Below are 17,621 nucleotides of genomic sequence, written 5' to 3'. Positions count from 1 at the left end.
AGCATTGCTCAGCCCTCAGAGCTGTTTTGGAGCACAGCACATCAGAGATGGCTGTTGTGGGTCCCACCCATCCAGAACTGCCCAAAACATCTCACACAGCCACAAATTTCAGTCCACGGTAAATGTGGAAAGGGCTGGCATTCCATCTAGCACCCCAGAACTGAAATGTGAGCTGGCAGAGAGGAAAATCAGGAGCTTTGCAAGGGTGTAGTTCAAGATTTAATCTGTCCTTTAGAACAAGCCCTAAGTTCAGGCTTGATCCATACTTTATCCCAATGGTATTGGGGCATCAATATAAGTTAATTAAGGGCAGATGGCTGAATCAATAACTGCCTCCAGTTAGTTTTTCACTTGGTGCCTTCTCAGATCTTGTGGAATTGCACATGCTGATCCTAAACCACTGCAGCTTTCAACCTGACACATTAAACTGTGCTAATTTCAGGTTGCCTGATAAGGGAGCTGCAAACCCCTGGAGCTGTTTCTTGTGCAGTTTTACTGTCCCCAGGCTTTGGGAGGGGCTGGAGCAGTAGCTGGGTCAAGAGGCCTTTAGTGTGTGTGCTCAAGGTCTCAGTACCAGAATGGATTTGTTCCTGCCCCAAGGAACCTGAGCTTGCTAACACAGGCTCCTTTTCTTCCTGTGAAACGGGGCTGACAGAGAAAGATCTGTACTCTGCTGGGGCAGCACACAAGTCACTGAAAACAGAGGGATAAAGAAAACATGGATTTGGTATTCTGACAGTTCTTGGCCAAGAGCCTGGGTGAAAAACTGCTTTTTGGAGTACACCATGTAATGTCCTTGCAAGAACAGAGTTGAAATTCTGTTTTGAAAGCCTAATCCCCCATATTCAGTATTTTCTCTGAGATTTTTCCAGTCTGCAAGTAGCTCAGCTGGATTTCACTCCCAAAAAGTGAATCACAAAGCTGCCCTTGCAGCTGCTGGGATAGAGCACAAGGATATAGGGGCTAGGATTCCTCTGGAGGACCCAAGAAGAGTTTCCACATTTATGACTAACCTGTAGCAACTGGAGAAGCAGGTTTAACTTCCTGGGTATAGTATGTGAGCAGGAGAGCCACATAACAGCCAAAATAAGTTGCTGAGAAGATGTAACCTCGCAGGGCTACTGTGAGGAAGCAGGAAATGGAGCCACCCAGGAGTGACACACTCCCTGCAGTGAGGACCTGGGCTGTGTATGGGCTTGAAATCAGCATTTTAATGTCATTTAGAAGTCGAATTTTTCTTTTACTGGCACTGTTACAGTAATACAATGTAGCCCAGGGAGCGAACACAATTATACACTGATAGAAGTAATTTTTCCTGAAATAAATGATTCTGCTTTCCTTATCAGAATATACTATATAAACATAAATATTCTCATTGCTTTAGAGCTGCATCCAGACTAGGATGGGATTGTGGGTTTTTTTATTTACACCACTACAGTAGAACTTGTGCATGCAGACAGAATTGTGGTTTCTCTTGAAGTGCTTACGAGGCCCTCTGGAAGTGCCCTGTCTGATAAGAAATATCTTGCAAAAGCCAGAGTTGCTGTGCTGCAGTGGCACTGGGGTTTTGGCTCCCAACTCGACACCTCATTCCATTTGCTTTCAGACAACCAGACCATTCAGAGCATAAACATCCTTTGGTAAAAGGCTTTTTTCAGTTTCTCCACAGAGACTCTTCAAGGTAAAACTCTGTTTCCTTCAGAGACAGTTCTACCTTTATATGTTCCTCTAAACTGGCTCAGGAAAAGCCTTCATACAGCTGTTTTTTCCTCTCCATTCTCAGCCACCCCTGGGTTTATGGAAAGAACATGCAATGGGGCACAGAGTATGAGAAGCCATTGTGAGATGAGGACTGGATGCTGAGCTCCTGAAATAGGTCTGGCTGCAGATGTACAACAGCATTTGTAAAAAATAGCTTTAAAAGAGATTTAGTGCTGCAGTCTGTTGGGAAGTGAACTGCTCACACATTGCCAGTAGATTGTCTGTGTTTTACTGAGACCTACAGTCCCCTTGTGCTCCAGAGCTAGCTGTGCTGTGGGATGTTTCACCAAATGGGAAATGGATGGGCTCTATCTGCTCCTGGAATCAGAGCAAACTGTTCTTCTTGCACCATTTCAGTTCTAGAAAATTCAGCTCAGCTTTAGGAAAATGAAGCCATTTATTTGGTGAGTAGGTGAGTAATTATTTTCCCCTTCTACTGAGAGTATAAAGAGAAAATTAAAACATCAGAGCTGTTGCCAGACTGAGGAATTGCAAGTGAGGCACTCTGAAGAGCCAGGATGATCAATAAAAGTAGATAACAGAAGGTTAGTAAAAGGTTTAACACAAAGGTTAGTAAAAGGCTTATCACCTCCAATACATCAGGTTTTATGACTGTCTTGGGTAAATGGGACCCACTACTTGATTTTTATTTTTTTTTCAATTTAAGGTAGTAAATTTTGCAAACTCTCCTAATCAAGGATTATGTAGTGCTTGGAAAATTACTGTATGCTTGGTTTCTTTGGCCTTGAAAAGTCTTGCAAAGCCTTTCTTAAGGATTTGATCTCAGTTCTAAGAGGCATGAGGCAGGATCATGGCTGACATCCCAACACCAGAGTTATTTTGGAGAAATTTGTACAAACAAACTGTGTTTAGAGAAGTGAAGGGCTAGCCTTATGGTATGTGAGGTTTTTTGAAACCTGTTAAAGATATTTTGGGGTTTTACCATTGATTCGAGTTTTTTTCTGTCAGGCTAATTTGGTGTTTTGAAAGGAAATTTGCTGGGCACAAGTGATCTGCTCTGTCTAACAGAATTAAAGGTGGTTCCAGGTTTATTGCAGGACCAGACTGCCCACCAGTGACCTGCACTGAGTGTCACTGAGTTCTGAAATGAGGACAGTCATGTCTTCTTTAGATATGGGATTCTGCTCTCCCAAGCACATGCCTCACCTTGGCACTGTGGACTGTTCCTGACTGATCAATAAATCTTCTTCTCAATGTGGTATTTGAGCTGTTACTGCCTACAGGTCCAGTGCTTTTCAGTTCCCATGCTGTAAATACAAGTTAAAAAAAAATTGAGATATAATAGTGTATGTGAACTGAAAAGATGAATCAGGGAAGTATTTTGAGCTTCTGGAATAAATGCTTTTTTGTATCTCTTATTTTGGGGTCTTTGTCACAAAGCATCTCACAGCTGGTCTCAGCAAGCAGAGAGGAGGGGAAATGGTTTGCAAAATGCAGCAGAAAGGCTTGTCTTACATCTACCACACATATTTAAGACAAATAGCATCATCTTGTCTATGTGACCAAATCATCTCACCTGTATTCCTGTCCTTCTCTTGCAATGGCATTGGATGTGTATTTACAGCAGAGAAAACACAGCTGGTCCAGGCCAGAGAGATCAGAATGCAGAAGAGATTCACCAAACATACACAAAGGAGGGAAAAGGCACTGAGCTCTTCTTCAGGTTTTCTGTCCAATGCACTCTGCACTGGCACAGGTCCTTTCTCATGGTGTTCAGGTACTTCAAAGGAATGACAGAGTTGACAAATCTTTTTTCCTTCAGGCCTTTAGCTGCAAAGACAAGAAAGTGCACAGTGTTTTTCTGCCTGTCATTGCCTGTTTTTTTAGTCAGGAAGGACCCCAAAGAAATAGGTGCTTATTTAGAGATAAATGTTTTGCTGGATATGTGAAATGTGCACAGAGAGCAAACCACAATCCCTCTCAAAAAAGGGACCTTTTACAGATCAGCTGATTCTGGCATCTCTAAAGATAAGGGAGTCTAGGAGAAAATTTAAATCAGTTTCTTTGCAGTCCAGGTGCAAATAGAAGAGTTGAATGGTGTCTTTTAAAATGCTACTCCTGTGGACTTGGCAAAGTTTCCATGCTGGAAATTCCTGGCAGCAACTCAGCTCTTTTAGCCCTCAGGATATGTGAGAATGTATCTCTTTCTCTTTTGTAAACACAAATTACCTGTTGTGCTATTTTTTCTCCTGTAATGTGTGCTGCCTTTTTACCTTCCTGGAAATGACCTGAAGACATCCTGGGCATTTAATTTCTCCCTTTAAATGTTTTGGCTTTGATCATCATAGCTGCCCTAATATGAGGTTTTCCAGCCTCACATGAACATGATCTCAGCAGGTTCTGCTCATCCTTATGTGTGCCAGACAAACTGATTTGGACAAAGCCGTGGTTTGAGCCCTGTGAAACTCTCCAGACAGCCTGAGCTGCACATCCACAGGCTCTCAGCAGGTTTGCAGCAGTGCAGCTCTGCCTGCCAGGAGGCTGGGCACAAGAGGGATTATATTTTGGGGTGTGTAGATGGTTGTTGGATTTTTCTCATCAGGATGGAAATTCAGACTTGTCAGGAGTGTGATCATGTCTGCCTTTGGTGGCTGCACTTCACCAAGGACTTGGAGGTTCTGCTCAAGGGCTGAGGTTTTCTGCCTTGCCAAACCAAAGCTTGAGTCACAGGATCTGCAAGCAGCTGACCCTGCTTCACTGTGTTTCAGCAGCAGCACTGTCCCCATGCACAGGCATAATCAGCTCCTGTGCCAGGCCCCAGGCTTGGAAAGCTTGGGATGTAGCCCAAATAAACCACCATTCTGTAAAATGGAAACATTTACAGAATGTAAATGGTCACAAAATGCATGACTGCTCATGGGGTCTCTCACTTTTATCAGTTCTGCTCCATTTGCATCTTGCAGTTCATTGTCGAATTCCAGATTTAGCCCATGCAGTCCCATCCTTCTTGTTTTTCTCTCTTCAGCCCACGTTGTTTGTGCTCTTGGGCCTGAAATTTGGATCATTTGTCCTTGGTCCCCAGCTAGAGAAGGAATTGTTCTGTCTCCCTACTCTGTGCAGACAGCTCACCATCCCCTAATATGAAATTCAAAAGTACACACTAAAGCAGCACAGAATCTGAAAAATGTAAAATCTAAAACCTGAGGCATCACTTTCAAGAGGACCTGGAGTCACAACAGGATTTGTATGAAATTGGTTTGGAATCAAGATTTGTATGTAAAGATGGAAAGAGATTTGTGTGCTGTTCTGTATTCAGCTACAAACAACTTACAGCTGTTTAAAGCTGGAAACAAGTTACATCCGTTTAAAGCTGGAAACAAGTTACATCCATTTAAAGCTGGACCCCAGTGCCAGCACATGATGCTACTTATTGTCCATGTATGTCTGTGGCACAACTCACACATCAGGGATGAAGGCAATTCAGAGACTGCATTCAGACTTGCAGGTTTTAGAAACTGAAATGTTGTTCCTCAGTGGCAACAAGAACAGCAGGAACGAACATGCTATTTATTAAAATATGTTCAAATAATACTTTCAAATGGAAAATATTGTAGCATTTGCTGAACAATTTAGGCACTGTGTAAATGTAAACTTCTCAGAAATGTTCCTTATTCATTTTGTCATGCACATTCTTACTGCAGTTTATTCCCATTTCCAGCAGATGTCTTCAGTGCCCTAGGAATGATCAGGACAGCTCTGATTTTATATTGCTTATCCAACAAGCTAGAAGAGAAAAGAGCAGCCTCTCCTCTACCTGTTTAATGCTCAGGGTAGATCCCCTTTGCTGTACAGCCTCATCCTGTGTTACCCAGTAAAGCATCAGGCTCAGGCTGATTTTACATTTTCTAGGTACTTCTACTCTTGGAAGATCAGCTGCAGACACCCATCAGGTCAATCATGTCTGTACAGCTGGGGTTTCAATGCTGTAGAAATGTACTGAGGAGCTGGGGATAGTTTGTCCTGCTTTTGTCAATAGTGCTTTATATAACAATACCATAGGCTCTGCATGGAATAAATATAACATGTAACAAAGTGACAAGTTACATCCCCAGCTGGTCCATCCCAGAGCACAAACCCACAGCTGAAGTCCTCTGACAGCAAGGATTTTACATTTCAGATCATTTACTTGCACCAGTGGCTCAAAACCCCCCAGTATAAACCAATACTGCATCCTCAAGAAAGATAATTGGGTTCAGCAATGTGTATTTTAACATGGAGAGCCGAGCAAGGATTTAAAAAAGAATCCTGTGGGGTTTTCCTCCCACCAAATAAGCTACAGCAGGGACATAAATATTACTTGCTGAATTTTAAATGCTGTAGCTATGAGGGGATTCATTTAGAGGATTAATCAGCTTGATGCTGTCCCTATCAAAGCCAGGGGCATGAGACCTGTGAGATTCCAGCTTGAGCTGAGCTTGCCATCCTAATGAAAATAAGGAAGGAAGCTTGCAACAATTACCCTTTTATTTTCCTGTTTTGCTGGTTGATTAGTGAACAGAACGCTGTAATGACTTTATCCACAGCTGACATGTTGAACAAAACACAGATCTAAGATCTCACATGAACCATATTATGTATGCTCTAAGCAGTTAAACCACAACCTCAGGGAATGTGCTGGAGGAAATGCAGTATTGAAATTGGGACATTTGGTGTGTGGCAAGAGCAAGTGTGGTGCAGGACAGCCAGTGGCACCCAGCAGGTTTGGGTGAGGGCTTCCACATCAATCATTCAAGTGAGACCTTAAAGACAATCCCCTCTGTAAATCTGCTGCCCTGTGCCTGTGCTGAGCCTGGCACTGCCCTCTCCAGTGCCCCCCTGCACAAACACACCCTGCTCTGTGGGTTCAGCATCCCTTGGCAGTCAGACTTCAGGATGTTTTGCAGCCCTCTCGCAATACCATTTCCCAGCTGATCCTCAGATGGAGCAAACTCAGCTCTACTCACCAGGGAGGATCAGCCAGAGGGGCTGGAGCTGCAGCCTCCTCTGAATCCAGGCACTTGCTGGGTTTGGGGGTCACCCTTTCCCTGGGATGCCCTCACCACAGGCATCCTGATGATCATGGAGAGAATGATCCAGAAACTGGCAGAAAATTCTTTTAATGGCCACATTCAGTGCTTTGAGTTATCTGATGGGAAAGCAAGGAAAATTTAGATTATTGTCTCTCAAACCTCTATATTTTTATGGAGCTTTCCTGGCTGGGCCCTAGCAGAGGGCATTCAGAACATGATTCTGTGCACCTCCACTGCTTTGGAGCAGGTATGACTTGAGACACAGCTGTGAGCCATGCAGGCAAAGCTTCCAGCACAGCTGCTGTTAATGAGGGTTCCTTTGGTAAATGGAGAATAAAATGCCAAAGAACCATAAGTCCTTAAACCAAATGGCAGTATTATGGCATTGGACAAATAATTTCATTTTTCCTTTCTACAGCAGAAATGGTTCAGAAACTCAAAGGGATGTTTTTGTACAAGCAAAGAGATACATGGTGAGTTGCAGGAGACTTCATTTTTTTGGTTTTTTTTACAGTGGGAAAATATTTCTAATATGAAATGCAGACACTAGAAGGAAAAAAAACAGCATCTGAGAAACAGAAAAATAATCTGCCAAATCAAACTGACTTAGAAAAGCACTTCACTTATCATCATCATCTCTCTTCTGCATTAGCAACAAAAGAAATGTTTTCTCCTAGAAGCCTCTGGAAAACATCACTGATCTAACAGGCTCCAGGCCACAGAATGCCTGTCACAACAGAAGACACAGCAGTCACGGCTCAGCAAACCTGGCACACCAGCCTTTACAAATGTTTGGTTATTAGCTTATCACCTGACCAGCCAAGGAGAGAAATCCTTACCACAGATAATGCATCTCTGCCATCTCACTGTGCTCTTCCAGGCCAGGAAGATGCTGCATCATGTCCTGCTGCATGACACAGTGAGCTCCAGCTCTCATGGAAACACATTTCCACAGATTCCCAGCAGACAGGCACAACAGGGTTGGTACTGCAGCTTCTCAGGGAGATGATGTTTGGCAGAGCTGGCAGAGCATGGCACATCTCCAGCTCTGGCAGAGGCACAGCAGAGGTGCTTCCAGCAGGGAGCTGGAGGCTGATGGAGCAGGACTGGCAGAGAACCTGGGCTGGGCAGGAGGGGCACATTGCAGAGCTGTGGGCATGGGAGGCCCAGGTGCTTCACCCCTGTGGTTCTAAGAGCAAACCTGCCCCACGGAAATGCTCAACTTCTCCTCCCCAACCCCTCAGCACTCACAGTAAACCAGGTTTTCCTTTAGAACTTTTCCCACTTCCTTTGGGCTAATTTAACATCTCAGCCTGGTCACTGTGCAAGGAAAAAAACTCTTGCAGACAGATCAAAGCCCTCTTAATCTCTGAAGGAAAAGAAGAAAGTCCCCATCCCTGCAGCCCTCCCTCAGTCACAGACCCCATCCCCTTTTCAGTATCTGGGAGCTGCTGGTCCTAAACTAACAAGTGCCAATGGCATCTCTTAATTGAACCCATTTAATCCCTGAGTGCCCAGTTGGAATGGTGGTATCTGTATCAAGCATTAATCATCATGAGGCTTCAGAAGCTGAAAGAATCTTCCTTTGATTTTTTATATTGTGTTTCATTTGAGACAGTTTTAAAGCTTTTCCCAGCTGTGCAGGCTGTTCCTTCCTAAATGAAAGCTGATCTTACATGATGGCAGGTGTAGGAGTTTTTAAGAGACAGGACAATCACCATGAGGGCTGTTAATGCTTGTTCCTTTCCTATTTTCCCTCATCCTGCCCAAAATGCCTGCAGTTCCCATAAGTAAGAAGAAAGGTTTCCCTATGAGAAGGGTTAATCCATGTGTGTTAAGTTCACCTGGAGTTTCTGTATCACTTTCTGTGGGGCATGGAAGCGGATGCGACCCATATCCTTGAGAAGGTAAAAAAAAAAATTTCCTGAAGTGCAACCAGAGAGCAACCATGATGGCTGAGTGTTGCAGGGACTGTGCAGCTCCTTCAGAGAAAGGCTGGGACCCCCTCCAAGCACACACATGAATCAACAGAAAACATGCTTCATATCCTCCTCCCTTGTTACTCTTGGGCAGAGCACACAATTCATTTTCCCCCACGTTCATCCTCTCACTCCTCCTCACCTGCACTGTTCCCCAGTGCCTTGCAGCTCCTGCAGAGTGCTGGTGGGAGCTGGCAGAGCCATGCCAGGCAAACACAGGAGCAGAGCTTGGGCAGGGCCAGCTGGGCACCATCAGCCAGCCCTGAGCAGATGCAGCAGTGCTTGTGTTCGTGCTCTGAGCTGCTCCCTCGCAGGAGAACACTGGCATGTTTGCCTGGCTGCCACGAGTTACCTGGGAGAAAGGTGCTTTGCTCCACACAGCAGCCAGAGTGTGTGCTCTGTTCTGGCTCTTTCTGCAGTGGAACAAAGCACTGACTCACAGCGAGGGACCCCAGTGCTGCCAGGGGACAAACCCCTGCACAGTTCTCCCGAAGCTGGGGGCTGTGCTGGCAATCATGAGAGAATCTGTCCTGACAAACCCAATCAGGAGGAGCACTGAGCTCCCAGAAAATGAGAGGGGAAGCACCAAATGGAGGGTGAGGTGTATTTATCCATTCATGCAGATGCTGCACAAAGGCAACCTGCCACATCCTGCTCTGTGATAGAGTATGTGACAGGGCACTGCAGATGGCCCAGAGGGAAAGGTAGCAAAGGCAGAGCTTTGGTGGTAATCACAGAGAATTTGCAAAAGGCTATGGCTGTTTGCTTTCAGCCTCATCCTGACCCCATGATTATGGATGCACTGATCATTACTGGCTTATTAAAGCTTAAAAACAGAGGGCAGAATTTTACTCTTCACACTCAGCACTGCTCCTATGAGCTTTGAGATTATAGAGCAGATTTGGTAACTACTGAAGTGAGATCTTCCAGGGACATCACAGGCTTTGGAATGTGACCTGCATGACTAAAATGAACCAAAGCCAACACTCCCTCTTTGTTTAGATATTAAACTGAAGTTCATTCACTTCTTTGCCTTGTGTAGGGAGACCTTTAAAGCCACGTACTCCAGTGCAGGCTGGAGATGACTGTAGGGCTTGGTAACCATCACCAGTTCTTCCAAAGGCACGGAGCCCTGGGTTGAAACCAAGGCCCAGGAGAGTGGGATTCAAAACTCAGTCATGTCCTCCTGCTTTCTATAAGCTCATCTGCTGATGATGGCTTTTGGATTCTTTTTTAAGATTATTCCATTAGGGAGTTCTAATTTCTGAAAGGAGCTATCTCTCTGAGGGTAACTTTTGTGGCAGTCTGAGTCCTAGTTTCTCCTTATATCAAAATACACTTCCCTAAACACTTAGTAAAAGGTGTCCATATAATGTTTTGAATTTCTTAGACTGTGACATTCCATATTTTAGATCTACATTGTTAATGGTCTGTAAAGCAGCACACAGCAGTTTTAATAACCTCGATTTACTCTGTAATAGTCAAAATAAATTATTTGTATATCCTACAGTGATCAAAATGGAAAATAAGACCCCCTCATATTTTCCTCTTAAGCAGTTCCAAGTCAGTTCCCTAAAGTGACAATAATACTGGAATAAAACATAGAGACCAAGGATAATGCTATGCTCAACATTTTATTTATATTTTTGTGTAAACATAATTTGCTTTGTAGGCACAATATAACAAAAGCTCTAAAGCAACAAATACAATTAAACAGTGTTTCAGTTCACTTCAATCAGGCTTAAGTTAAAGAAGCTTTCACAGTTCCTTTAAGGCAAATTGAGAAATAATTTGTTTCACTTGAAGAAACTATCCAATTGTCTCAGAGTTGTTTAAACAACACTGTCAGTAGTAATCACAACCCTTCATTTCTGCTACAGTAAGACTTGGTCAGTGACAAGCCTTGGCTTCACCAGTTTGACCAGCACAGCCTCCACCCCTGCCAGTGTGACACTACTGCTTGTGGTCTCCTGAAAGGTACTTAGGGCTTGTGGGCCAAATTCTGCTAGCACACACCCTGCTTCCAGAATGGATGCCTGTAAAACTTCCATTAATATCAGCAGCAACCTCCCTCAAAGCTCTGTTGATACCAGTAAAGCCCAGAGCAGAGTTTAGCTTGCTGATGGTCACACTCAGCTGCGTTGCACTCAGGTACTTCCAGCAGCATTCCTTTGTACTCACTGCAATTACCTGATATTCTGCTGACCAGAAAATGGCCCTAAAATTGGTATGAATTAGCATGAAGAGTATTTTTTTGCCTTGCTAACAAAACCAGAAAGAACTAGCCAAAAATTATGTGATTGTTGTCCCTGTGGTGTCTGTGGCCATGACCAAGATCACCCATATTTGTCTTGCAGGGTAATTTAGAAGCAGAGCCCACCAGACTGTGGTTTAGAACAGAAGAATGGGTTTGCTATTCTGCTTGCCCTACTAATTTAAGGCCTTGAGAATGCCACTTACTGCCAGCTCGAAGGTCACCAGCAATATTGCTCACTTTGGCATCAAATCAAAATTCCTAGTTATGTTAAGGTCTGTTGCAGGACAACATCATTACACTAGCTGCAAAACAAAATTGGGCATGTTTCCTACTGCTGTCAGCTGATGAGTCATGAAAACCTAATGGCCCTTCTTAAAAGTCCAACTGGCAAGCCCAATAAATGGAAAACTCTCGCTGAATACGTATTTTCTTCTGTGGATAAAGTCCCTATTTGGGCCCAAAATGGCACTGGAAGTATAGGAAAGTCCAGCGTGAAAATAAACTCAACTATAATGAAGTGAAGAGAAAAATGAAGTTCTGGTTGGATCAATAGTTCAACAGCTTTTTGGCATTTTCCCCCACAGTTATTTCTTGCTATTATTTTTGAATTTGTTTGACCCAAGGGGAACTCCTTCAGAATGAACCATCTGCACAATTATCTGACAGCGACTTCATGAGCACAGTGTAAAGAGATGGACATTAATACTCAGGCAGCAAAACCAAACAAACAGAAAAAACCTAACGAGAATCTTCTAAAACCACACATAAAAGTCATCCAGACCCAGAAGTCCTCTCACACAGAAAACCATGAGAAGCCCCCACCTTTCATTTTTCTGTATTAATTTTTAACTTCTATCATAACATGCTACTTGTAGATTTGGGCTAACAGTTAATCATGTCTGGGTAAATATCTTCTTTTGAAAAGATAAATATTAATTTGAAGCTGTAGGCATTATGCAAGGTCTCTGCCAGTCCTTCAGCATTTCTACTGTACGTGATCACAGTAAATTTAAAAGAACTGTTTTAACAAGACAGTTGAGGACCTGAGTAGCTGCTGTTTGGATAGGGGAAGGATGTGGAAAAAAATATTTACTTTTTTAATGTTTAGATATAGTTTCCACTAGTGGGAGGTAGATAAGACTAGCTGGTCTTTGAATACTTGATCTTGTAAATAATTATAAATGTAACTGTACATAAGGAGCAAAGCTTTCGATAGAACAATTCACCTAGATAGAAGTTATCCCTGTACATGATTTGTGGTGGGATTAAGGCCTAAACCTCATTTTTTACAGGGTTAACTTCTGCAGGAGTTCAGCTCCAGCCTGACAGCTGACTACACATTAGCAATTTCAGAGCAATAAACTCCATCAACAAATTTCTTTCCACATCCTGATAAGTGATCCTTACCAATGCAATTTAAAAATGAAATTTAAAATTGGTTTGAATTTGACATATGAGTCAATATGTCCTTACCAGAAGATGTTGATCAAAGCCTCTCAATTAATGATTTCTTGTGCAATTTCAGATTCCATGATTCTAGATGAGGTACTTTTGAAAATGAAGATAGGATTGCTTGTGAAAAGGTGAAGTATGACTGAGGAAAATAAAAAGTAATATTTGTTGCAACTTTTATTTGTGGTTCATTAAAGGAAAACTATTTTAACACTGAAAATCCAGAAACGGAAAATTATCCCTCCAGTTACTAGAATCTTTCAGACAGCAAGTAGGGATTTTTTTTTTTTTACTGTTTCCAACTTGCAAAAAAAAGCCCAAACCTCCCAAATAACTTTATGCAAGATGTTGAAATTTGCATGAGAATGATGCCCATCTAAAATTACACAGTAAGTTAATAAGGCTTTCAAACAAGAACAGAAAAATCCATGGGACTCCTACAGGGAAACTGGGCATTACACAGAAACGTGGTAATACTGCACTGGATGAGAATGGCACTTGAGTTCAAAACAACAATGATCAACAGCTCATAGCTCAGCTGACTGCAAACAAATACAACACACACTGTACTACAGCATTTGTTCACTGATGCACAGAAGAGATTTCCCAGTCTTGTTCCCTTCTCCTCTCGGCTCCTGCTGCCTGCCCAGCTCTGGCTGCTACTGGATGAAGGGCATGCGCTCCTTGTTCTCGTTGTCGCCCTCGTGGTCCTCCTCCTCCTCGCCAGCCTCGCTTGTCTCCGTGCTGTCGTTGGCCATCTGCACCATGAAACATCAAGGACATCACAGCACCTTCCTCACCCCTTGGTTCCTCCTCATTTCAGTTGGATTCACTGCATAAAGCGACTTTGGAAACTCAAGGAGACAGGGCTGCCACAGGAGAATGAACGTTCTGTCTGTGCCCAGCCCCTGCTGGCTCTGCACCACTTCCAGCCAAACCTGCAAGCTGCTCCCCCACAGCTCACAGCTCTATTTCCTAACAGAAGGCTGTCTGGAGGACAGCAGCACACGAGGACTCTGCTCTGTGAACTTGTAGTAAACTGATAGTAAGAGTCTTGGATAGGAAACACAGCTGGGTAGGAAATTTACGGAATGTGGCACCTCTGGGTTACAACTCCTGCACCTGCTCTAATGGATGGCCCCATCTGAGGCACAGCGTAAAATCTCAGGGGGCAATTTCCTTTCTTTTATATGTTAAAAACCCAATGAAACTTTACAGATATAGATGCTGGCAGGATACACCCACGACAGAATGCAGATCCCAGATCATACAGGAGTGGGAAGAAACTGCATTTTCATATTTTACTGAAGATGCCTGCACAGGCAGTAGGCAATTGCAGAAATCTGTAGCTCAGAGCAGCATTTAAAGAGTACACAGTGTTTTTTTCACTTGGAAATATTTATTACAAGCTGTGTAAAGGTGCAGAACCCTCCAGCATTTCACCCTGTCGGTGTGACAGGTCTGTGGAGGCACAGGAGCCTGGTTCACTGGATGGGGTAGTGTTTAACAGCACACATTGGTGTGACTGGATTCTCTTATACACCCATGTTACCTCTCTTAGGACACAAGAAGATTCTTGTATTAGCTTATAACTACTTCAAAACCAAATAAGCAAGGGACCCATTTACTTTTTAAAGAGAAATGCAATGATGTTCCTTCCCTGATTGATTATTAGCCTCTGGTGGAAATAAAAATCTCAAACACAGCCTGATTTTAATGCAGAAAAACCATTGCTCTGAAGTTACCCATGTTTTTGAGTTAACACCCTTTGATGAAAGTGCATTGTTCCACATGTGAGGTCCTCAAAGCCTTCCTTTTCCTTGCAGAGTGTTTGTATGAGATTGGGGTCAGTTTTAGAGCGAGTAAGAGCTTAACTCTAGGTCTAGGTTATTTTCTTTTCTATTGAAACAAGAGGTTTCTCAGATCTGAAAGCAAACTTCACACATCAGTATTGATTTCAAGTCAGGTTTGCATTTCTTTCTTTACTGCTCTTTCCTACACCAGCCGTGAATGCTCAGGAGAGCCTGGCTTTCATTTACCACTGCTCTCTGAAAGGTTTCTGGACCATCCTAAGTGCTCCAAATCTAGTGGACCAGGGCTCCATCACTACTATCTTCCTTCAGGATATTTCTGGACATATTTACGTGTTATACTTCATATATTACATAAACCAGTAAACTAAATTCCTACCAAAAGTATACTCTAATTTTACTGTGGGCATCAGAAAGCACTTTTATGTTTGCCCACTGCAGCAATATTGACTGAGTTTTTTCCTGTTCAATCCACCTATTGATACAGGAATTTTTTAGTTGGAGAAGTGTCTGTTTGTTTTCCTCACAAGGGCAGAAAGAGATGTCGCACTTTTACCCCAATCCAACACTTGCTGGCACATTTTTGGAGAAGTAGAGTGATTCAGTAGAGAGAAGTAACTGCTGGCACTACAGCAAGTACATTTCACTTGGGTTAAATACAGAATTTATGGTTACTGGTGCCATTTGGGTGCTACAGATTTAGAAGAAATCAGTGTCAAAAAAACATTACATGGGACATGTGTCCAGAAGTCACTGCCAGGCTGTACCATGCCTGGCTGTACATCATGTCTGTGCTTTGCACTCACCAGGGGAGTGGGTGCTTTCTCCACATCCAGAATGAGTTTTCCTATATTTCCTCGGTCATGGATTCTCTGCATGGCCTCCTTCACCTGAAAGAAAGATCACTATTGATAACTTTCAGTCACACCCTGGGAGAACCCTGAGTCCCTCCCTTCCAAAACCTGTGAAACATTTAGGGCGTGCTCTGTGCAAGGTCACTCAAAGAGCTGCTTGAGACAAGACCAAGAGTTAAACATTTTTTAGTGAATTTGTAAGGCCTGGCTTTTGCATTGTGTTTGCCAAAATGGGATGTGAGTCCTGAGGACAGTCCCTGAATAGCAAAACACATTCCTAAGGTAAATGCAGAACCAAAGTGATTGATAGCTGAGGTGCAGGGAGAAACAGGCTCAGGGAGGTAATTCTAAAGGGTTGTTCATTGCATTCCATCTTTGCAGAATATTTATCAAGACATCCTACTTTCACTGAAAGTATGAAACATTTTTCTAATTGACCTATGATGTTTTTCAACTTCTTATGGGTTACCACAGAAGAAATGCCATGCCCAGGCTATGGCTGGGATTAATGCAATACTGTGGGTCTTGCTGCCTAGGCAAACATTTATTTCCTTTTTTTTTTTTGTCACTTTTTTTCCTTATTTTTTAAATAAAACTGTTAAATACCTGGTGTCCTACCGTATCACCAAACCCATCTGTTTAACAGCTGACTGCAATTAGTGCATGTGAGAAAGGCACAAGAACCTCTTCTTACAAGTGCACTGGAGAGAAGCTTGTTTTGATGCATGAACTTTCCCAACTCAGGAGAGCTCATTGTTGATAAATTGAATTTGTGTGTGAGTGTGTTGCACTGAATGTTTCATGTGCAGCACACAGACCACTGTTGAGGCACAGGGTGCCCAGAGCAGCTGTGGCTGCCCCTGCATCCCTGGCAGTGCCCAAGGCCAGGCTAGATGGGGCTTGGAGCAGCCTGGGACAGTGGAAGGTGTCCCTGCCATGGCAGGGAGTTGGAATGAGATGAGCTTTAAGGTCTCTTCCAATCTGTGGTTCTATAAATCACTCAAAATTGGAAGATGTCAAGAATTTCCTCACTTTCACCATGGGAAACTTCAGGAACTGAAAATGTGCCCATAAAGGCTGTCCCATATCCTCATCATTCTGCTCTTTGCCAGCATAACAGGGTCAGTTGAGACAAAAATGAGTTTTTTGTTAATAGGATTTAGCACCTGTGACATAGTTCTATTGAATATTTTAAGAATAATGGCATTTATGTTTGAAAGAAAATGCTGAGCTGGGACCTGATGGGTCCCACAGTATATTTAAAATCCTGAACTGGGGTCCAGGCCCCCAGAATATTCCCTGAATGTTTAATACAGAAGGAGGTATGTGATTTTTAAAGATTATGCAGCATTCAACTTCCAATTAAATTGAATGGATGCTGGGCACAGCACAAAATGTCTTTCCCATCTGTCAGCCTTACTTGGGAAGCTGACTGCAGTGAACTCAGAATTACTCCTTGAATTTTAGAGGTGTTCCCTCAATTATTAAATACCAGACTTAAGCAAAATTCTATTAGAACAAAAGAAAAATTGCATTGCAAAAGCAATGGCTTTCTAATTTAGGGCATTATTGTAAATTCACCTCAGAAAACACAATCTTATGAATCCAACTGAATAGCAGGCTGACCTCAAGGGTAGTCCACAAAATCACAATACCTTTTATGAAGCTACCTTAGAGCATAAACAACATTCAACTATCCTGTCAGACTAGCTGTGCACTGTGGATAATATTCCTTTATCCAGACATGATGCTGGAGAAGCAGCAGCTGTATAATTTTTATGTCTGTTATTACCCAAATCAAGCTTTTAGGAGCTTACAGCACAGAATAAAGAACAGAATTGGAGAAATCAGCAAACACACTTGCCTGTCCACTGAAATTTATAACCAGAACATCATGTGGAAAGCAGGGCATGCAACATTTATTTTAATTTGTACCACATCGTATTTAGCAAGGCAAATTTGAGAAAATGTGCTTTCCCTGCTTTTTTCACAATATCAAATTTAAGCCCCTGGAGAAAGGTTCAGGAGTTGTTTCCAAGACACTTGTAAGTCACTTGCAAATGCAAACAGCAGGCAGAGGCAGAGGGAACAATAAAACTTGTAACAATAATAGTGGCTATGGAATCCAGATGGAGATATTAAAATATATAAAAACATTGAGAAGAATTTGAAAAGCTGATACAACATCTGTGCCTTTTAGTATTATTTGCAACTTACCTGCCCAGGCAGTCCAACTCTGTCCTAGTGCAATGCCATTCAGCACACGATGTCTGAGCTAAGAGACCATGAGCTATTTCAGAAATGAGTAATTTTGTGTTTATGGCTGCTAACAGTCCACTTGTTCAACCAAGACTGCAACTACTTGTTTCCCAAGGTGCCTATTAAAGCCATTCCCTCTTCTCCTATAGGGGACAGAGAGGATTAAAAGCCTTCTTTGCTGTGCAAGTATGGTTAAGTTGTTCTGCACAGACTATAGG

General features: G+C 42.8%; 1 protein-coding gene across 1 annotated transcript in view; it reads right to left on the bottom strand.

The window, feature by feature from the left end:
- Positions 1-10,385: 10,385 nt before the first annotated feature.
- VAT1L (vesicle amine transport 1 like) overlaps positions 10,386-17,621 on the bottom strand; it is a gene marked incomplete at its 5' end in the record, with an annotated part of 48,176 nt that continues 40,940 nt past the window's right edge. Inside the window, 2 exons of the mRNA XM_005426244.2 lie at positions 10,386-13,237; positions 15,097-15,180. Coding sequence (XP_005426301.2) covers positions 13,139-13,237; positions 15,097-15,180 — 183 coding nt within the window. The remainder of the gene's footprint in view (positions 13,238-15,096; positions 15,181-17,621) is intronic.

The sequence above is a fragment of the Geospiza fortis genome, unplaced genomic scaffold (genome assembly GCF_000277835.1).
Source record: "Geospiza fortis unplaced genomic scaffold, GeoFor_1.0 scaffold79, whole genome shotgun sequence".
Lineage (NCBI taxonomy): Eukaryota > Metazoa > Chordata > Aves > Passeriformes > Thraupidae > Geospiza > Geospiza fortis.
The sequence above is the reverse complement of the archived record's forward strand: the minus strand, read 5'-3'. Positions and strand labels throughout refer to the sequence as shown.